The following is a 22,954-nucleotide window of genomic DNA, read 5'->3' on the forward strand; positions in this document are numbered from 1 at the left end:
GAGATGACCACAACGACTGGGATTAAGATGATGATGAAGACGACGGCCATCCAAATTCGGACTTTCCAGAAGACTTTTTTATTCAACTCCTTGCAGACTCTGTTATTCTGGAAGACATAATCCAAATCCCCAAATCATAAAAGGTTTGTTAACAATAACATTTAAAAATAAGTGACTTACCCTCAGAGGGTCAGGTGGTCCTCCTCCATTCCTCTGACCCCGTTCTGAGTCCACCTCCCCATTACAGTTATTGGTCTAAATCCAAACACACATAAACAACACAAATGTGTCTTATTTCCTGTTTGAAAATGTTTAACTTTCATAGAGTTTGGAGCTCACCTGTGGAGCCAGCAGCCCCGTGCTTTCACCTGCCACACCCCCCGAATCTGTTGTCATTTGCTGGGAAAAATATTAAACAGGTTTTGTAAAATTAAAAAGTAAAATTCCTTATTATATCACCGAACTTTAAAAGTTTAATTGTTGTAAAACTGAAAGACAAACATAATCCAGAGGTCGTTTGGCTACAAGACAAACAATCACAAATATAAAGGGGAAAAGGTGAGGAATTTTTGGGAGATTATCTTGGAATGTAGTTTTGGTTTGGAAAGTTATAAATCATTAACTTACCGCGTCATTATTCGAAGTATGGTCACTCGATTTGATCTCCTTCAGCTTAAAGCTCATGATCTTCAGCGCGCAGAACCCGGAAGAATAAAACTCCACTTTTTATCTCCTGATGATTCCTCGCGGCCCCTCAAGGTCTCCCGCCAGGTGAAAGACTTTCCCACGACAGGTGTCAGGTCCTGCGATCAAACTTCCAGGAGACTCCGCGGAAGTTTTGGGTTTTTTTTTCCTCAGGTTTCAGTCTGACAGGAGGTCTGGAAGAGGCGGCGTCAGGAGCGGAAAAGTTGGACTAGGGCGCCAATCCCAAGAGTTCCGCTGCGCACTTCCAGGTCTTCGCGCTTTTACGCACAGCAGCCTTTAATTTAAAGGGAAGCGGCGGTGCGGAGCGGAGTCTCGGTTAGACAAACACATGATGATGATGATCGACACGTGATGAACGGGATTTCTGTGAACGATCCCTCAGACAGGCGTTTACTTGAATCAATGTGAAATTAAAATAAAAACGAAGTGACGCATGTTGTTTTATTGTGGCCGCAATAGTCCTGGACTGCATGACAAGGCCGGATATAGAGATAAAGGAGGACAATGGCCCCCCTAATGCTGTAACTGGCCCCCAAATCCACAATCAAATACATAAATACAAAAGTAAAATGAAAAAGAAAAAAATAAAGTGACTATTCGCACATAATTTTCAAAATAAATGTGAGAAAGCCCCTAAAGTACATGTCAAAGTCAGGGTCCTGCAGAGGAATTATATCCAGCCCTCCAGATCATTTAATATGATCATTAGTAACAGCTCAGTGTTATCTTGGAACATCCCAATTTTGAGAATATATATTTTATGAAGTGCAAAATATTGAAAGTCATTTAGGTTGATTCATTTTGGAATTATATTAATGCCTGGTTTTATTCATATTTATGTTATGTAGTTAAAAGTTTTAACAATTTTGTTTTGTATGTATTCAATAAATGTTTGTCCTGTTCAGCCCACAATATGTGTTTTGGATTTTGGCCCCCTGTGCGCACTACCTGGTGCACTCGGGAAACCAGGATTTTTTTATTTACTTATTTTAACGTTGATGTCTCTTTAGGGGCTCTGTAGAAATTGACTGTTTGCACATATTGTCCTAAATATGAGCGAGCAAGTGACTATTTTCTAAATACATGCGAGAATGTCCTAAAAGAGACATTGAAGTAAACAAAAAATGAAGGAAAAAAACTGGTTTCTCATTCACACCAGATATCTGTGTGAACGAGAATAGGCGCCCTAGGCAGCCGCCTATGGCGCCATCTGCTGGAGGAGGCGCCAATTCGCAATGACTATATATAATTTTTGTATTATTACTGTTTGACACACCACTAATTTCAAGTAAAAATTAAATAGTAATAATCGATAAATTTGGCAATTTACACATTTTCATATAATATTGGAAAAGAACATTTTTGTTTAACCGATCCTCGTGAAATTTCCCGGAAATGCTGCTAATTTCAGTCTACATTCTTTGACCCTAGAATGAGGCCGACAACTTGAAAAAAATAAATAAAATGTCCCCATTAGTTTAAGCAACAAATTTAAACTCCTCCCAGGGATTTTAAACAATCACCTCCTTATCCTCGAGTATATTTGGATACTTTGGATACTATGGCACAAAAGTGGTATTCACCTGTTGCTCATTTTTATTGAATATTGTGAAATGTAACATATGAATCCCTGGCTCAAGTGAAACGAAACAATACTACATACAATATGAGAATATCATAAATGTGGGTGTAGTTAACAAAAAACATACGTTGCTAAGGAAATCTAAAATTTTACTTTTGCCAATTATTCTATAAATTACAAAGACTTGTTCGTTACCCCCAGACGACCGAAACTCAAAATGGTTGCTATGGAGATAAAACCATCTAAAAGCTTCCATTTTGCAAAAAGGGTTTTTTTTTTCTGTCACATGGAGCTCTGACCAGGGTGGTGGAGGCAGATGAAGCAGCTTCTCAGCCAGTAAAAGCAGTTAAAAAGAGGATGGCAGGGGGGCATGGCTTTAATCATATTTTATTTTGAAATTAGACCTCCTAATGAGTTCTTTTCATGTATATTTGGATGTAGAATGATTCTGATTCTGGTTTTTAGTATCATAACTAGATAAACATATTTTTGTAGATTTTATTTATGTCTAAATATTTAAAGAAAATGTTGCTGCAGACTCCAAAAGTGAAAAAATTGCAGACTATTATTTTTTATAAACGACATAAAGGAGATTGTTAAACAGATACCTTAGTCTTTAAATAAAGGAGGACTTGTGTTTATTCTACAGACACACAGAAAGGAGGTTTGAAGAAGCAGCTGTAATTTTTGATGTTGAACAGAAGAATATTCTGTAAACTAAAGTGGTAATGCAGTACACAAATGAACATTTTCCATCTTCATGCTCATTAATCGATGTACAGAGCCTCCCGTCTCTTAAATATTTGAGTCACATTTTCTTGGCCCAAAACAATTTTTCCTAAAGTATTTGATTCACAGCTGCTATGTTTTGAGAAAACTGCTGCATAGATAGACGAATAAACAGGAATTACTTACCAAACCATTTTTCATCTTTGTCCTGTCACCCATTTTCAGGTTCTTTTTTTGACCTTTCATCCTCTTTACTTGATTTAAACATGGGAATGAGACACAAAAGTCAAAGCAAATCAACAAAGAAAAGACAACAAACTAATCAAAACAGACTTCCTTTAAGATATCCATAGTTGAGGTAAACCAAAGATGAAAATTAAAGGCTTCTCTCATCTTTTTAAGTTGAAGAAGTAGCACAATTTGTGACTGACTAAATACTTTTTTCCCTACTTTATACATGTAAAAATTGTGTTGATTATGATAATTGATTAAAAAAAAACATTTATTTTTACTTTACATAAGTCAATTCATATGTACTATTAATTTTGTGTTTTTTATTTTAGTTGGATAAAGTAAAAGAAACAGAAACTTGAGTTTTATTTGGTATTTTAGCAGTTTTTCTCCTTGACTTAAAGGATAGTTGTGTAAAAGCACGCAGTAGAAAAACTCCAAAACACTGCTGTAAAAATTATTTGCATAACTTTCTGTACTTCATTTTGTTTGCATAATTGTAAAACACAATGTCAAATAAGAACAGATTGTTATACAGAGAAAAGCTTTTTATTTAAACATTTCTTTGGACCCGAGCCACTCCACAGTAGCTGCTTCTTTATATTTGCATAGAAAATTATTTAAGACATCCACCAACATGCAACGAAACAAAACTAGGCAAAGCAAAATTTATCAACTTAAAGTGATTTGCTATAATATTAGACATGAATATGTGTGCAAACATGTAGAAAATCAAACATATTTTCCTCCTATTATATTTTCAATACAGTCTCCTGATATGGAAGTGCACTGTCAACAAGTCTTTGACTTGTATCTAAAAAAAAGTTGGAAAAGGGTTTAGCAGACTTGGAATAAAACACAACAAACATCCTGTGATCACAGATCCAGTAATAACTGCCATTATAGAGTGCAGAGAAGAGCTGCTTCCCACCAGTCCACGTGACTGTTTGAAAAACCGCCAGAAGAGGGCGACAAAGAACAAAAAAAGAAATTCCAAAGTGATGAAAGACCCACTCCGATGAAAATAAGTGTTATTTTGGCATTTTTTGTCAATGGGGGACATATATCAAGAGAATTAAGCATAAAAATTACATTTCTTTGTATTTCTTTACTCAGATCACTGTGAATTAGGAGCAGATGAAAGAAAATGCAGTTTGAAAACAGTTTTTTACAAATAAACTACAGTCGACAAACCATCTGCCCCTTTGTGATTTATCCACTTGTAGACGACTAGATCTATGTATGTCTTTGCCGGAATCTGGCTCAAAACTATACAGCTAGATTTATCTGATACTGCTCGCCATTTTTATTGCACTGGTAATGATCAGCTACAGCTGCCCTCGAAAGCAAGTGAAAATGAAAAGTCTATAAGCATCTTCGGGCTTCCATGTTCACATATCGTTCTGCAAGTTTCTACAACCGTTTTTGGGAACTACGTACAAATTGAATCACTAAAACATGTGATAAAAGTTAAACCAGATCACACTTTGACTAATTAGGGACTCTGGTTTGGTAGTGATATATTAATTAATGGAAGTGCCAACCATTTAATGACTGATATTTGCGAAATTCGATGACACCAAGTCTTTTTCTATCTTTGAATGGAGCTGTGAAATAAAAACAGCAAGATTCACCAGATTTTCCACATTTCACACTGAGCATCTTCCAACTGTAGGTGGCGGACGTACGCTAGCAAACAGTAGAAAAAGTAAAAGAAGAAGCCCTTTCCTGCTTGTCCAGTGTGAACAACATAGGCTAAACATGTGTTAAAGCTCGCGCATCAAATGTCCAGTGTGAACGCTGCATTAGGTTGGGGTTTGTGAGGGGCTGTTAGCATGTTAACAGTTAGGTGACGGGAGGTGAGGGCGGGCTTGCCCTGCCGACAATAGTCCCACAAGTTTTTTGACTCAAAATTGTATTATTATTTAAAGGGCCAGTACCAGGCAAAATCAACTTTTGGAGCTTTTAAGTGTATTATAATGTTCATTCCTTACTATAAACAACCCCAAATTTGACCAATTTACGCTTTCTTGAGAATTCCTCTAAGAACCTGCGCTCTGAGCGCTAGCCCCTCCAAACCCACAAAGACTTGTGTTCTCACAATCTGATGTCATAAAGTGAGAACAGTCCGTCCAGAAAGTGTCTGCACATCCAGAACTGCCCCCCAGACCAACATAAACACCCAATTTCTCCAGGAAGCAAGTGGTGTCTAGCCGCTAGCTTCACCGCTCTGTTAGTGGCGCTCAGTTGCTAGCTTCGTCGCTCAGTTAGCGGTGCTAATCACAAGCTTCACTGCTCAGTTAGCCGTGCTCAGGCACTAGCTATGCCATTCAGTTAGTGGTGCTCAGCCGCTAGCTTCGACAATCTGTTAGCAGTGCTCATTCACTAGCTTCCCCGCTCAGTTAGCGGTCCTCAGCCACTCTCTTCGCCGCTCAGTTAGAGATGCTCAGCTGCTAGTTTTGCTGCTCAGTTAGAGATGCTCAGCTGCTAGCTTTGCCGCTCAGTTACTGGTGCTGAGTCGCTAGTTTAGCCGCTCAGTTAGCGGTGCTCATTCCATAGCTTCATTGCTTAATTAGCTGTGCTCAGTAGCAAGCTTTGCCGCTCAGTTAGCGGTGCTCAGTTGCTAGCTTCATTGCTCAGTTAGCGGTGCTCAGCCGCTAGCTTCACTGCTTAATTAGCTGTGCCCAGTAGCAAGCTTTGCCACTCAGTTAGCGGTGCTCAGTTGCTAGCTTCATTGCTCAGTTAGCGGTGCTTAGTTGCTAGCTTCACTGCACAGCCGCTAGCCCCTGCCATCGCTACCCTGGTTGAAGCAACGGCCAGGGCTATTAAAGAATGATAAAGGGAATGTGTATCCATTTTTGCAAAAGTTGAGTTGTTGTTTGTTTTCGTGGGGAAAAACGCAGACATGATGTTGAACCGGCTCTAAGATGATGTCATGAAATGATACAAGAAGTGAATGGCAGTGCCTCAGACAAAAGCGTCTTACTTTCTGATAGGAAAAAACTCAGGAAAATAACTCATTTCTCATCAATAATTTGTTCTTTAGTGAGCCAACGGTAATATATGATCACATATATGGATATATTTAAAAGAAAGACTTAAGAAAATCCTGGTATGGCCTCTTTAAAGAGCCACTGGAAACTCTTACAACAGATAAAAAGATGATGAGAGTGGGACTTTAACGCTTTAAAGGATATCTTTCAATAAAAGCACAGAATAACTTATTTTTCTGGTTTTCATCTTTTTTGCAAACATTCACGGTTCGTGTTTTGTCTCCTGAGGCGCCTCGTCCTGCTGTTCCTCTGTCTTAACATCAACCTCTATCTGGTCAACAGACTCAGAAGACAGCTGTTCCTCCTCCAAATCCTCTGCGCTCTTTACTTGTTCCTCTTGCAGATCCCGGTCTGGCCTGCTGTTGTCTGGGTCACTCGGCGTTGTCCCAGCCTCAATCTTTTCGCAGTCCTCCTTCTCCTCCTCCTCCTCCTTGTTTTTGGTTTCTCGCTGACCGCCCGTGTGTGCAGATTCCGTTTCCTCGGTCAGGACGCTGAAGGTCTGTTCCTCGTTCCGGTTTTCTTTCGGTGGATGCGGTTCACTCGGGGATGGATCCCTTGGAGAGGCTTCCACCTCGTCTCCGGCCGACCTCCTGTGCTGTCTTGTGGGCGGTCGCCTTTTGAAGGATAGCCGGGCCCGAGTCTGTGTGGGGAAGATGAAGAAAACTTAGAGGGGAATTTGAAAAAAGTTGAAAAAGCTGAAATTTGGATAAAATCCTTTTTCATGTGCCAAAAAGATTTTGCCTAAATCTTGTTAGAGTGTGCGTGAGAACATCAAACAAGCAACACACGGAGAATGTAACTAGGCTAAGGGGATTAGGACTTCAATCCTTATCCAGGACCTGCTTAAACTGAAGGTGCACCATGAGAAGTGTGGGAGATGAGCATGAGCCTGGCTGTGACATCACAGCTCACTGGGCGAATCGCGTGAGGACGCTTTCACGTGTTTCAGAGACACAACATGGTCTCGGGTGAATAGTTTAGCAGGATTCACGTTTTTAAAAATGAGTTTTACCTTGTTGAAGTTCGGCAAAGTGGCGCCTTCGGGGGGGCTGTCGAAGCTGACGGGATCCTCCTCTTCGCTGGACTGGTGTGATGGTCGCAGGGTGGGGCTGAAGGGGCTGCTGGGGGTGGTGGGGGTCAGGGTCGGCGGCTGCAGCTTCCCCTCCGGACTCTTGGCTGAAGGCAGCAAAGCAGTGGGGGACAGAGCCAGGTTGGCCTGCAAGATGCAAGAGGCAGAGCAACTTAATCTCAAAACAAACCTTTGTTAGTATCAAAAACAAACAAAAACGAAATAAAAAGTATTTTAGTACATATTTAAATCTATTAAGAGATGAGGTAGCAATGCAAAAACAGTAAAAAGTGGAAAAAAACTTTAAAAATAACACATTTTCCTTCAATGTGACCACATTTCACATTCAACGCAGCAACTTCTAACTTCACAGAATGAAGAAACTTCCCAGATTTCCTCTTAAAAAGCAGAAGCTCAACATATTAAATCTAACCTCCACTGAGTTCAGCTGACAGGCTCCTACCTGCACCGGGGAGAACAGGAACAGGGAGAAGCGGCAGCCTTTCTGTCCCATGGCTGCCCAGACCTGCAAACCACCCGCTAAAGGATCTAAAGTGACGAGTTTGAGAGCTTCAGCAGAACCTCTGTGGCCCGTGATCCAATAAGCTCATTAATCTGAGCTGGCTGATCAGGGACAAGCTCCTCCCTCTTGTCTCCTGTGACTGTGAGCAGTCGGATGAACCAGAAGGGGGCAGCGATGGCTCAAAAATCCACACCGCTCAGGCTCAAAAGCTTTCATTAGATGCACCAACCTGGAGTTTCTCAATGATGGTGGAGTTCTTCATCTTTGCGTAAGGCTTAGGTGGGACCGAGTTCTGCCGGGAAACACAAACAGATCAGGAGATTCAGGTTTTTCTGGTGGTGAACATGTGAACACAGACAGGTCTGATGAGAACGCAAAACACTCAATCAGTGAAGCAGTTTATATAGATAGATAGATAGAGAAATAGGGCAGCAGTCTAAGCAAAGTTGCCCAGACTTCCCTCTCCCCTGTCACTTCCTCCAGCTCCTCTGGGGTGACCCCGAGGCGTTCCCAGGCCAGCCAAGAGATGCAGCCTCTCCAGCGTGTCCTGGGTCTTCCCTGGAGCCTTCGCCCAGTAGGACATGCCTGGAACACCTCCAGGAGGCACCCGGACCAAATGCCCGAGCCACCTCCTCTGACACCTCTCAATGTGGAGGATAAGCGGCTCTACTCCGAGCTCTCTCCAGGTGACCGAGCTTCTCACCCGGAGCGCCCAGCCACCCTACGGACAAAACTCATTTCAGCCGCTTGTAGTCGGGATCTGTTGGTCATGACCCAGAGCTCATGACCACGAAGATCAAAAACTGAGACCTTTGCTTTCTGCCTCAACTCTCTCTTCACCACAATGGACCGGTGCAGCAACCACAGAACGGCGGACGTAGCTCCAATCTGCTTGTTGATCTCACATTCTGATCTTCCCTCACTCGTGAGCAAGACCCCAAGGTATTTAAACTCTTCCACTTGAGGCAGGAGAACTCTACCCACCAAGAAAGGAGAAACTACCTTTCTCCAGTCAAGAACCATGGCTTCAGACTTAGTCGTGCTGACTCACTTTTAAGTAGCAAACCACTCCAATACATGCTGGAGATCCTGGAACAATGAAGCCAACAGGACAACATCATCTGCAAAGAGCAGAGATAAAATCCTGTAGTCAACAAACCAGATCCCCTCCGACCCCCCAGAAATTCTTTTCATAAAGACTATGAACAGAACCGGGGATAAAGGGAAGCCCTGCCGGGAACAGGTCCGACTTACTGCTGGCTATGCGAACCAAGCTCCTGCTCCGGTCACACAGAGTCTGGACAGCCCTCAGGAAGGCTCCTTGGAACCAGTACTCCCTGAGAACCCTCCACAGGACATCACGAGGGACGTGATCAAACGCCTTCTCCAAATACACAAAACACATACGGACTGGATGAGCGAACTCCAGAATCTTACAGCACCCTGAAGAGGGTGTAGAGCTGGTCCACAACCAGGACGGAAGCCGCACCATTCTTGGATCTGAGGTTTGACTGTCAAACAAACTCATCTCTGCAGTGTCCTGGTTTAAACTTAAATGTAGAGTAAAAATTTAAAAAAAATCCAGAATGTCTAAAATAAATGATAATAATGTGTTTTTGGGGACTGCTAGCAAATTATAAGAGATTGCACTCAACACACAGTTTTGAAAACAGTCAAATGAAGGGAATCACTCACTTCTGACTCCTCGTTTTCATGTGTTTGAGGCTGTAACTTCAGGGAACACGGAGGTCGCTTTCGGAACGGAGACTAGAAAAGGAGGAAGAAGAGGCAGCATTGATCTTAAAAAAAGCTGATCTGTGCATTAAAGTGACAGTTTTACTTTAGGGCATTTTGTGTTTTTTTTTCTGGTAGAATACCTCGTCATTTGAGTTAGGCATGGGCAGGATATGACCTTTCAGCCTTCCAGCCAGCTCAGCCACAGACGGCTTGGATGGAGAATCCTTCTGTAAAAAGGAAGGAAAAGGGAAATCATAGCAAATAATGACCAATTAGTATGTTTTCTTTCTAAGGAGTTGAAAGATTCTTGGTTTTTGGCATTTTTAGCCAAAACCTAGGACATCGTTTCTGTAGAGTTACAGTGGTTCATTAGAAATTTGCCTCTGAGTTGTGGGTGGGACTGTGTCATACAAGAATCTAGTCGTTTCTACGTGGATGCATCAGTGAGAAATGAGCAGGGAGCTTGTGGCCGCACATTGTAAAGAAATACTCAGAAAAAATGCTGCAAGAACATGTAAAAAACACTATTTTCATTAAAATGAATGTTTTAGCCACTCTAACTGTGACCTCTTTAAACATTTCCAAGAACATGCAGGAAACAGGCTGATGGCTTCTTTGGAGAAACTCTCAGAGACTCACAGGAAGTGAACCCATCTTCCCACAGCTGTTCAGCATCACGCCTCTGACAGCGAGGTCCTGCTCGTCCTTGCTGCTTCCAATTGTTATCACCTCTTGGCCTCCTCGTTTTTTGTTTTGGTCTCTCCCAGTATTCCCAAGCTGATTGTGAAACCGCCCTCCTCCACATTTCCCTTTGAAGACGGCTGATTTGCTCCACATATCTGCCGCCTAAGTGATAAGTTGGCGTCGGGGTGGAATGTGAACCAATGTGAGAGCACTGGAGTGTTTTCCTATACCAGGTAGTATTAGCACCGAGTGGTCAGATGTTTGTGTCTGCGAGTCAGGATGGAGCTAGTTCCCATACGTCACATGTGTCAAAGTCAAGGCCCGGGGGCCGGATCCGGCCCTCTGGGTAATTCTATCCAGATCATTTTTTATTATTAATGGCCTGATGTTATGTTGCGCTCATTTCCAACTTATATCATTTTGACAAAATATGTGAAAGTTATTTAAGGTTTAAGTTGATTTATTTTGGAATAATCGTTTTATTATTCATGATTATATTAAAAAGTTATGGTTGTAAAGTATTAAAATTTGGCATTCTCTTAGCATTTCGGACAATTTTGGCATTTTCTAAGATTTTTTAGGCTATGTTGGAGTTTAGTTAATATTTCAGCTACATGCTAGCTGTTTTGGCTAATTCAGGCTTTTTAAAAAAATGTAGGCAGTTTTGAAATAAGCCTAATATTTACACGCAAGTTGTTTTAGCTAATTTAGGCTTTATTTTATTTTTTTGTATTTTAGTTTGTTTTGAAGTTTAGCAAATATACTAGCTACATACTAGCTGTTTTGGCTAATTAAGGCTTTTTTAGGCTATTTTGAAGTTCAGCTATTTTTCAGCTACATGCTAGCTGTTTTAGCCAATTTAGGCTTTTTAAAAAAGATTTTTTATTAGCATCAAACATGCAAAACATGCTGTGGTTGCTATGGGTTCTTTACCTTCAGAAAGTTTTAAAATCCTTTAATAGTTTTGGAGTAAGCGAGTTGTTTTGGCTAATTCAGGCTAATTTTTTTTGTATTTAGGTTGTTTTTGGAGTTTAGCTAATATTTCAGCTACATACTAGTTGTTTGGGCTAATTAATTCTTTTTAGGCTGTTTTGGAGTTAGGGTAATATTTACATGTGAGCTGTTTTGGCTAATTTAGTCTTTTTTATTAAGGGCATTTTGAAGTTTAGCTATTTTCAGCTACATGCTAGCTGTTTTGGCTAACCTAATTTTTAGTTTTTTTAGGCTAATTTAGCATTTAGCTAATATTTTATCTGTCTATCAGCTTCCATGTTTTTAGCTATAAGCTTCAGTGATTTCAGCTATTTAACCTCAGCATTTTCAGCTATTAGCTTCAGTGTTTTTAGTTATCAATTTCAGCATCTTCAGCTATCAGCACTAGCATCTTCAGCGGCCACATTCAGCTTATAGCATTCACACTAGCATTATCACTCAGAACTATATATCTAGTTCATAATTATGTCAAAAAGTTATGGTTTTAAAGTTTTAAAAAGGTCCTTTTAGAGTTTTCAATAAACATTTACCTTGTTCACCCCGCGACATAATATATAATGTATAATGGATTTTGGCCCTTTGTGTGATTGAGTTTGACACTCCTGCCATACGTCATATTAATGATGGAGTTCTAGTCACTTTCTGGGGACGTTGGTTCTCCTCCCATGCTCTCCTCTGTTTGCACTTTGACTGACCACTTAAAAGCTCTCGGATCTTCTCACAGCTCTGTCACAATTCCTGGGTGTGCTCTCCCAGCCTCCTCCCTGCCCCCCCTTTCTGGACTCCTTCCCAAGGCAACACTGATCTCCGAGGCAATACAGACGCACATTCCACGCTTTGTTTTCATTTTCTCCATCAGTTCTCGCCATGACTTCACCACCTTGCTCCCTCCGCCTAGCTCGGAGCTGGCAGCCTGAGCCCCCGCCTCTCTGTGTCGCCCTGATCCGTTCTCTGAGCTCCCATACGCAACAAAAAGCAATCACCAGCTGCCCCCATACCCCCTTTCATTTTTTCTTTAGTCAAAATCTCATTGTTAACTCTTTCCTGTCAGTCAAAGACAAACTTCTCCTCCACTACAAGTTAGTACAAGCAAAGGAAGTGAGGCCCTTTTGTAAAGTCAGACATTTACGATAAAGTCAGACATTTATGATAAAGTCAGACATTTATGATAAAGGGACTAAGGGCCCATTTAGGGAAGGGAAATTGTTTAGATGCAGCAAAAAAAGATATCCAACCTGCAATTCTTACTTCCTTCAAATGTGACCTAAGATATAACCAGAGGTCTGCAGCTCTTAAAGAACCTTTTGGTTCAGATCTTGCATATATTTAGTTTAGGTGTGAAGACTCAATAATTACTCTAAACAGGGAGTTTCTATAGAGACAAAATAGACTCACTCCGATTTGTGGGTGCATAATTTGTGCGAACTTTAGGATTTGTGCATAACTTTGGATTTGTGCGTGCGTATTCTTGATTTGTAACTCATATAATACATTGTGTGCATAAGTAAAAAAAAAACACAAAATAAGAAAAATATGCAAAATACAAATTAGACATGCACAAATTAAAATTACAACAGCTTGAAACTAGTTACACACAAAAATCTTTTAAAAAATACGTACAAATCACCTCTTACGCACAGATGAAACCTAAGTTACACACGAATTCCATCATGAGAATCTTTTCACGTCTCATTGATTCATCCGTGAGTGATGCGTTCAAGTACTTCTAGAATGCATTAGAGTTTTGTGAACAGCCGTTTTAAACTTAGATTGTGAATAATATCTTGTGAAACTTTCCCATTTTTGTAAACATATATGCCTGATAACTCATATTGTATGAGTTATAAATCAAGAATACGGACTCACAAATCCTAATTTATGCACAAATCAAGAATTATGCACCCACAAATCGGAGTGAGTCTATATTCTCTCCATATTTTTCAAGTCTCCTGGTGGTTTCTTACAATTCAGATGATTTGCTTCCAGAAATGTAGCAAAAAAAAAAAAAAAAAAAAAAAACAATCTCAAAAGTCTATTTTACTTGTGCTATTAACAGTAAAAACACATTTTTAAAGAGCTTTGTGTGATTTTACGGAAAAAATGCCAATTAATTAACAGTTGAATATCATGTTGGAGTTCATACAAAGAGGAAAGAACCTGCAGTTACTGTAAGTCCTCAACCCGCCTACATTTTTTAAATGCCTTTATGTCCAGATGAATAGTCATTCACCAAGGAAAATAAGTCAAGACTTTCTGATGTTATGGCTTTAACTTGAAACACCATCCTCCAAAATGTATATTTACCCAATTTTCCCTTAAGTCATGGCATCTGAAATAAAGCAGATTTTGTTTAATTTAATGGATTTGGAACTAATTTGATGATTTTTGGGGCTCATAAGAGAAAACAGACAGAAGTCGGCCAAAAATACACAGTAAAGAGAATCATAGCTGCTGCCTTCCATGTGATTCGTCATATATTTACATTTTTCAATCAGAAAATAAAGAAATTGGGCTTCACACAGTTTACTTACTTACTGTTACATACTCAAACTCAAAATGAACATGAATTTTGGGCTTTGTAAATGACACCCTTACACCTAAAAATGATGCCATCACATCGAAATCTCTTATTGGGCTTGAAAAAATATTTTAAAACCCCCTATTGGAAATTTTGAAATATTATGGGATGGCTAAAGGACCTATGGCTTGGTGGCCATTTTTTGACAAAGTGTGTGTATATGGAAAAAGAAAACTTTGTTTTGAGTGATTTTCACACAATTTTACACACAACCTGCAAGGTTAAGTTTACAACCATAACCAAAGTTTCATTGATCTTTGACCTAAGTAAGAGGCAATCATTAAATGTTTCACACACACAAAAAGAAACCACATTTTAGTACCAGCTACAAATTTAAACTCATCATCTATCAGTTTCTAACTCCGCGAGCATCATTGGGAAGCTGGAAAAAATGTTGGAGTTAGAAATTTGTAGATTTTGAACGGTGTCAGCGTAGCAAGCTGGCAAAAAAAAAAATAAATAAAAAAAAATGAATGCCTTTTGAGTGGGCTCGTGTGGACTGGAACTTTCTGCAAAAAACACTTAAACTTTCAAAGCTAATAACTTTGCCATAGTTTGATGTTATTATGAAGATGAAATCACTAACCTGTAGCTGTTTTAATTCAATTTGAATGATTAAATTTTTAATAAAACAATCAATTTGTTCTATTCTATTTTATTTATTTGTTTAAACATATTTTAATTCTATGAAATGTTTTGGGTGTGTGTAACTTTTGCCTCTTGACCAAAGCTTTCTTGAAAAAGATCAGTGGATCTCAATCAGTTTTTTTTTTTTTGGGTAAATAAGGGTTAAATCATCTTTTTAAAAAGATGGCGTTTAGCCTTGCACTTTTTTTTTACCTGGAACCTTTTGAAAATTCAATGCATTAATCCTTTAGTCAAGCTTAACAATATGATATGCCATGTGATACTATAACATCAGGAATGTGGGCATGGTTGCTAAGGAAATTGAAAAGTTTACTTTTGTCGATTATTTTAAAAAGGACATCAATCTGTCTGTTACCCCCAGGGGAGCAAAAAATAAATTGGTTGCTATGGAATAAAACTAACAAAAAACCTGCCGTTTTGAAAACAAACTTTTTTTTTCAGTAATTTTTTTTTACATGGAATTCTGACAGGAGCGGAGGGGGAGGGTAAAAGGGTGTGTAGTGCCGCTCAGCCAATCAGGGCGAGTAGAAAGGGAGCTGGAAGGATGGGGGAGGGTTTTCATTCAGATTTAATAATGCACAACAAGAACTTTCATAAAAGCAAGCACATATGTGTGTTACTAAAATGAAGTGAGTGTGGCTTCACTCCTCTGGTACCCCACATTTGGCTGTAAAAGAGTGAGAAAGTATGTTTCTCTGCAGAAGAGAACTATTCCTATAGGAGACTATTTCTGGGGCTGCAGTCCTGGGAAAAAGCCACAGATCTGGTCGGGCTCTGCTCCGTAACCCTTGGCCCTCAGAGAGTGTCCCGAGGTTTTCCACATGTGAAACGTACTGTTGACAAGCATGCAGAGCCACTGAGCATGCCTAAACAAGGAAATGATTAGCAAAAACTTCATTTACCATGTGATAGCTTCAAAAAACCGTCCAGTTCCTGTTAGAATTGAACCAGAATGCACAGAATAATTTAAGACATTTTATCTTCATCTGCAGTTCTTGAACTGTATAAATGAAGACACGAGGTTTGCTGTGTGACCTGCAAATGAGCGAAAGAGTGGTCACACAAAGCAAGCTTTTATTCGTTTCCTGTGATTCCAATTTTCAGAGGCAGAAGAGAATAATCACATGATACCGGGCTCCACTAATTCCTCCATATTTGCTTGATAGAAGAGCCTCTGTCACAGAAGCTGATCCAGTTTGAAACGAGTTCTTAAAACAGCAAGAAGTAGGAGAAGAATAAAAAGAATGCACACCTGTTCGTCCAGATCTGATTCTAAAGTAGTCCAGCATTGTTTTGGTGTCGGTTTGATTCCCGTAGCAGGTTCTGACAGAGTGGAACCATTACAATAAACAGCTCCTTCCTGCTTATGCTTGTTCGGTGTTAATAAGCCAAAACCGCTGCCTTCATGCCAGATAACGTTCCAAAACAACGTTACGGGCTTTTGATGCAGAGTTCATCTGGAAATCACTCTTTTCCCGCTGCAAACTCTGGCACAGAACCAGGATTTCCCAACACAGTGGGATGTGGGAATCCACCTACAAGCAGCTGGATGAGCATGAAGCAGGAGGAATCCTCACACTGTAGGAACCACAACGCAATTAACAATCTGATTTTTTTTAAGTGTCATTACAGATTATTGAGTTTTTAAACACTTTTTTGCTTCGATTCAGTTGGCAGATTAAAAAAAAAATGCAAAAGTTATGTTTAAATTTAGATATAACATTTTGGGGTATTTCTTACAGTTTGTCTGCTTTGGCAGAATCCCTCTGCAGCGTCACAGACGGATCACATGGGAAAATGTGGTTGGGAACTTCACATAAACTCCACATGTAAGTCTGTGAAGATCCTCATTCTGTTCCGTGTCTGAAGAACAGACCAGAAATCCTGTCTTCAGTCACGAACTTCAGCCGGCAACAGAATTAGATGAAACCCTAATGATAATATGATTTGTTAAGGAATTTCCCCAAAATTTGCATTTTTCTTCATACATTTTCTGCTTAATAGATCTTTATATCCCCTAAATTTGTTATTTTTCCATGTATGATTTCCTCTTCATGATTTTTTATCAGTTACCTAAAAATTGATATTGTATATTTTATTTTATATTTCAAAGCCTCCATGCTAAAGTTCATTCGTTTTTCAGGTTTATTTTTTGCAAAATTTATGAGTAATATTTTTTATCAAATTGTTATATTCAATGGTAACTCTAAGTTGTATTATTCTAAATAAATTAGCAATATTAAAATCAGTTGTTTATTTTAATTTTATACTTTATATTCCAAGGTACTACACTGTAAGGCAGCTATTTATTTTGTAGAAAATAAATCATTTTTTCGTAAACAACTTTTAATATTATTTATATTTTCAGTTGTGAAAAACATGAAATAACAAATTATGCTTTAAAAAAAAAATAAGTACAATTAAAGTATAAAATGAGCATTTAGTGAAGCTTGCGTGTATTTTGAGGGCACAGAAATCTTGAAGTTTATAATAACAATAAAAATACATTTTATTTGAAGTCCTTCTCAAAGCTCTCAAGGACACTGTACAAGTGGAAACCACAAATAAAATCATAAATTTAAATCAAATTAAAATGAAGTAGCAGAAGTGGGGATGTAAAACTATTGAACAGATGGTTTTGAGTTTGGATTTAAATGATGAGAAAACAGTTTATGTTTCTAATATCAGGAGTTAGTAAGTTCCAGAGTTGATCATTAACTTTTTACTACACCTACCCGAATGGTTATTAATTCAAATGCTGCATACTAAATAAAATAAAAAACAAAAAACTCACTACCAGCCACCAGCAATAGCACTAAAATTTAACAGACAATACATTTAATTTTTAAGTGTATGCATCACTTTAAGGCACAGCTTTGGTGAAAGTCACTAGTAAAATAATTTCTTTTCACATCTCAGCTCTCCTTTATCTTCTCTGTAGCTCCCGTCCCACCATCTATATCTCTCCACCACACATGCACCGCTTCAGCCAGCCGTACACCGAGGAATGATAACAGGCTTCAGAAGTGGAGCCACGTGCACGCCGCGAGTGTCACTTTTTGATGGCGGCGCACAGTTTAACAGAGTAACGAAGCTTAGTTTGGTTTTAAAAAACAACTTTTAACAGTTTGGAATTTATGAGGTTTTACAAACTGTTGGATGAAAGACTCACTCTGATAAAAATGATATTTTTGGTGTTTTTAACATGTTGTTGTGGCATTATTCTGACGATAGAGGACAAATGTGAGGAAAATAAAGCTAAAAATTGTACTAAAAAGGGAAATATTGGATCAATTAACAAAAGTTTTATAATTTGTTACATTTAAAAAGTTTACATTAAATTACAAATTTGAGTTTACTGTTTATATAACTTAAAAATGTAATTTGATTAAAACGTATTAGTAAACAGAACTTTTGTAAGTGATCCAATGTTTTACTTTTTACAATGTTTGTGTATTTCTTTATTCAAATCGTTGTGAATGAAGAATCGTTACATCTTTATCCTCAATACTTTTCTTTTTTAAATGCCAATATATGATAAATATGGTGATTTTACGAAGACTATTAATGGTTCATGGTCCGGTAGAATACTCAATTCTTATTGGATGCTGGTTATGGTTTATGGTATGGTTCACCTGGTGATCACAACGCGCCGCACCACGTATCAAACAGTCTGTTTTTGTGAAAAAGTGTTCTTAACCTAAAAAAAATAATAAGAATAAAGTGCTAAAAATCAATGGAATATCTATTTCTTTTGTAAGTGACTACGGTATGAGGAGGATAATGCCTTTCAAAGTGTGCGTTATCAGACATTAATGCACTAAACAGCCATCTTTCATTCATGCTTCCACATCATGCATTAATTTCCTTTAATCCACACTTCGTTGACCATTATCCCTTACGTTTTCCATGAAACAGTTATAAATATAATATGTACTATATTAAATATTGTTTTTTACTACTTAAAAGTCAAACACTAGTAATGTTTTATGAGTACCAATGTTATGCAATTGCATGTCTTGCAGGTAAATATCCATAGAGCTACATTGTCAGAGCATGTTTGACTCAGTTAAATGGCCAGGAGGTCAGAAAATCCTGTACAAAGTATCCTAACAAAGGTTGATGGTGTTTTCACATGTCTGTAGGCCTGCAGGGTTCCCGCTGCATCCTCTCCTCTGAGGGTGTGAGCTTTGCCTCATCCCTGTGGCGTGTGACGCCATTTCACTGACGTACGGCTGCAGAGCAAAGGCGGAAAATCGGACTCATTAGTAAAGTTAGCAGTGCGGCCTATTACTGGTCTATTAACTTTACTGTGCATTACATAATAAATGTGCGTGCCAGATGGTTGGCAAAGCGGTCCCGAGTATTCACTCCTGCAGCTGTGGTGCCGTTTTTCCATTTAAAAAAACAGCAGACCACAAAACACACAGGGGTACAGCGTAGATCCTCAGGTGCAAGTACCAAAAACACTTTCCAGGGTGTTGGCCAGCATAGAAAATGACTGCAGGATTTCCATGCGTTAATGCTGTCCCAGAGAGGGTGGAGTGAGAACGAGTCACTTTGTGCTGGAGCTAAAACACACATCTCCAGCATGTGATGTTATGAAACTGTGACACCAAAGATAGATTTGACATTACAAGGAAGTCCTTTGTTAACAGACTAACTGGAATGTCATGGACTGGTTCTTTACAGTTACGACTACGTTTTCCCAACTTTACCTACACTACTCACCTTTGATAGACAAAATCTATCAACTGAACACCATTGACTATGAGAGAACTGGACTGAGCAAGTGTGACATCACCAAGATAATTAAGTTAAAGTCATCATTTTTAGAATATGGACATAGCTAAATTTGGACCCGGACTTTGTCAGTAAGCAGTGATTGGTCTGAGTCAAAGTTTCCATGGCAACCACTCTTACTATTTCCTATGGAGCTTGATGGAAGTCCACACCCCTTCCACTGAAAGCAGGTTTTGGAGAATCTGTCAAACATTTCAACCGTTTGACGTATTTTGACTTTGACCCATTTGATCGGCCAAATATAACTGGAACTACTTGCAATAAGGAAATGGCGGAATAACAGAAATTGGATTTCTGAATATAAGTCGATGGAATTTTGGTTTCTTGGAACCACCGGGTACTTCCTCTCTGAAACGCAAGGGGGGGAGGGGTCTCTCGGTCCGGTTCTCGTTTAAAGTCAATTCTAAACACACCCGATCCAGGTGGCAAGTAGTGCATGACTGCAGTAGTTAGAAAAGATGTAGAGTAGATCTTGAGGATCAGCTCTACAGATCTATTTGAAAAGGATGAAGTTTTAAATCAAACAATTGATAACATAACTTTGGTGGAAAAGCCAACATTAACAGGAGATAGGCATCAATTCCAGCTACTAGCACGACTAAGTGAGTACTATATTTTCTGCACTATAGGGCGCACCATCAATAAATGGTCTGTTTTTGACCTTATGTCATATTTAAGGCACACTGACCTCTTAGGTGCATTGAGTGAGACAAGAGTAAGAGATGGATCCATTAGACAATATTAACTGCTATCACAGGAACTTGTTTGTAATATATGTATTATCTTTTCTCACACCAAAGCAAAGCTTTAAGTTTGTTTTATACCATATATTTTCCCATTTCAAGACCCCTCCCCCCAGTGTGGCCAACTCTCTCATTGAGAGTTTAAATTTCGTGCGGTGGCTCACGCCAAAGAACCGTATGGTGAGGAATCTGCACGGCATTGAAGGTGGTTCCTAAATGCATCAGGTAGACGGGTAGACGGGTGATACGGAGAAGACGGATGCAGAAAAAGGAGCAACAAGCAAATATTTCCCGGTATAAAGAAAGCAGGTGACGAATTAGAAGAACTAGTCTGAATATGAATTATTGAGCAAAGACTGTAAGTTGCATTAATAAAGGAAAATGATCCACATAAAAGAGAAGAGGAATATTGACATGGAGATTGGTGATGCTTCAGAGAGAACAGAAATGTTCAAAAACCAGTGCTAATCAAGACATAAGATAATGTTCTCATTATTTCAATAAATCCTGAAATCTTCACCTCATGTTGTTTTCTGCATTTCTTGACCAAATTGTTACCACTAAATAAACCCATTATCCATCAATATGTCTGGGATGGAATAAACGCAGAGGCTACTATTGGAAGATATACAGTAAATTACTTTTATAAAAATTCATTTTTATTTGAATTTGTGTGTTTGTTATTGCTTTGAATTGTAAAGCACTTCAAGCCGTGCAAAGTATGAAGTGCTCTTTATAAGTAAAGTTTGATTTGATTTGAAATATGCTCGAAGCGTTAGCCACACAAATTCACTATACCTCAACTGATACTACTAAAACTAATAATACTGTAACTGAGTGATATTGGTGACACCACATTGGGAACAAAAGTCAGTTTTGAGATAAAAATATTCAAAATAAAATATAAGGTTTTAAGAATAAAATGTACAAATTTGCAAATGAAAATATTTGCTTTCAAAAAACATGTTTTCAGATGCAATGTGTCTCATATCGCCATGAAAACCATTCTGACACCGTTAAGCGCTAGCAGTGTTAGCATATAGAATACAATAGAAGCTTTGATAACATCCAAGGGAAATTCAAAAGCTTCAAAAACAAACAATAATAAAAAATATTAGTTAAAAATAGTAAAAATATTTAATTTAAATATAATACATTCATAAAATATTCAAAAATTAACATTGAATACAATAAAATCATAAAGTATTCAAAAATTAAAATTCAGTGAGGTTCTCTTTTGATCCTCAGTCAGTCATATCTACAATAATACCCGCCAAACATTTTGACAGAGTGATGTTAAATCCCTTCAACATCAGTAAAGTCTAGTTCTTTAAGTGTCTTGATAGTCAGACAATAAAGTCTAGACTTTTATAAATTATGTGATAAGATGCCCTCATCCCTCATCTCTACTTCTTCTCTTTTCTATTCAGTCCAAAAAGAAATGTATTCAAAAATAATAAAAATAAAGTTTTGCCTCAAATACTAGTGGTTTATACAAATATACTCCTCCTGTGTCCCAAGATTCATAAACTCCTTATTGTAACAGTAACATCTGTCTGATACACGAGGTCTTCAACTCTCATCTGTTTGCTGCTGGACAGGACAAGTTACAAAAAAATTACGTTGAAATTAAAATCAGATTTGTATCAATATGCGCTTAGTGCAGCAACAAACTATGATCGTTGGTGGAACCTTTTCTAACAGGGAGCAGTTTTTACTGGATTACTTCCTTGCTCCTCATTTCACAGTGGAGGAAAGGAACTGGGTGTTTCTCTTCCTATTTTCCAAACAGCATAAAATACTTGAAAATGATCTTACAGGTCTTTTTTTAAACAGGGAGGAGACCTAAAACATGTGGCGTTCACTGGCAGCTTCTCCTTTTTCTGGCTTCGCAGCAAGTGACTGAAAACAGTTTGGCCTTTGAGAGGCTAAAACGACTCAGCATAATTACACCCAGGAAAATGGCTAATGGGTTTCTCTCTTGCACACAAGCTGTAACTCGTGACAGATGCTCTATCAGCCCCATTTCCTTCCTTCTACACTGCGGTCATTTGCTATGAAATTTGCCAGAAATCCACAGAGAAAAGTTGCACCTCCGGCTGCTTTTGGGGACTCCAGTGGCTTCTTTGTGTTTGTTTAAGTGAGTTCCTGTGCAGCACAGCTTTAAGATTTTTGAATAACAAGCTCAAAGAACAGGTTGAGCCAAAACAAGGTGAGAGTTAAAGGTGGACTAAATGGTAAAAATAACTCCTGGTTAAATAACCACAACATTGCACAAACGCTTGCAGGTCACAACTTTAAAAACATAACTTGTAAAGTGAGCACATGTGAAGCCAAGTTTTAGAAATGTCAAAAACATCTTGCAGAAAAGTGGAATTCCTACCTCCATCCTGGGTTTTCTGCCCAGGGGACCTGCTCGGGTTGTTTGGACTCGACTCCACGCCGCTCGAGAAGGGAGTGATTCCACAGAGAAAGTCTGTGTTTATATCTGGAGCCAAATCAGCTGCATGGCCGTGGAGGAGGAGCTCACAAGTTGTACACAGAGAACTCCCTCTGCGCTGTCAAGTGGCTGGAAGAAAGCAGCTTTCCAAGGATTTTCAAAATAAAATCTTCTCATTCACTTGTGCTGATGGGGAAAAACACTTGATAAATGTTTTTGTTGGTATAAATTAGACCATATTACAGTACAACAACATATTTGTTGTTTAAATAGAATAAACTAATGCAACTTTCTATTTCTGATTCTCAAAACAAATTAATATGCACATCTTGTATTTGGATTTTTTATTATTCTTTTTTACAAAGGATTGAAAAAAAATATTGAAGCTTTTATTTTGTAGCGTTTTTCAATTCACATTAACAAAATATTTCAAAAG

General features: G+C 38.6%; 2 protein-coding genes across 3 annotated transcripts in view; both read right to left on the reverse strand.

The window, feature by feature from the left end:
* Window positions 1–1,644, reverse strand: part of LOC112149996 (TPA-induced transmembrane protein homolog) — a gene marked incomplete in the record, with an annotated part of 8,390 nt that extends 6,746 nt beyond the window's left edge. The window contains 4 exon segments of the mRNA XM_024278030.2: window positions 1–107; window positions 181–255; window positions 340–399; window positions 628–1,644. Coding sequence (XP_024133798.1) covers window positions 1–107; window positions 181–255; window positions 340–399; window positions 628–684 — 299 coding nt within the window.
* A 2,130-nt stretch (window positions 1,645–3,774) lies between these two features.
* On the reverse strand, window positions 3,775–22,588 carry zgc:153184 (uncharacterized protein LOC751652 homolog). Of its 2 annotated transcripts, none has more exons than XM_024278035.2 (6): window positions 22,462–22,588; window positions 9,770–9,856; window positions 9,588–9,659; window positions 8,122–8,184; window positions 7,313–7,516; window positions 3,775–6,940 (listed from the first exon to the last, which is right to left on the reverse strand). In XM_024278035.2, the coding sequence occupies exons 1-6, from the start codon at window positions 22,465–22,467 to the stop codon at window positions 6,503–6,505; spliced, it is 870 nt and encodes a 289-aa protein (XP_024133803.1). In that variant the 5' UTR covers window positions 22,468–22,588; the 3' UTR covers window positions 3,775–6,502. The 2 variants fall into 2 exon arrangements, with proteins under 2 accessions (XP_024133803.1, XP_024133804.1); XM_024278036.1 differs by having other exon boundaries at window positions 9,770–9,853; window positions 22,462–22,521.
* Between the last annotated feature and the right edge of the window lie 366 nt (window positions 22,589–22,954).

Source organism: Oryzias melastigma, linkage group LG13, assembly GCF_002922805.2.
Source record: "Oryzias melastigma strain HK-1 linkage group LG13, ASM292280v2, whole genome shotgun sequence".
NCBI lineage: Eukaryota > Metazoa > Chordata > Actinopteri > Beloniformes > Adrianichthyidae > Oryzias > Oryzias melastigma.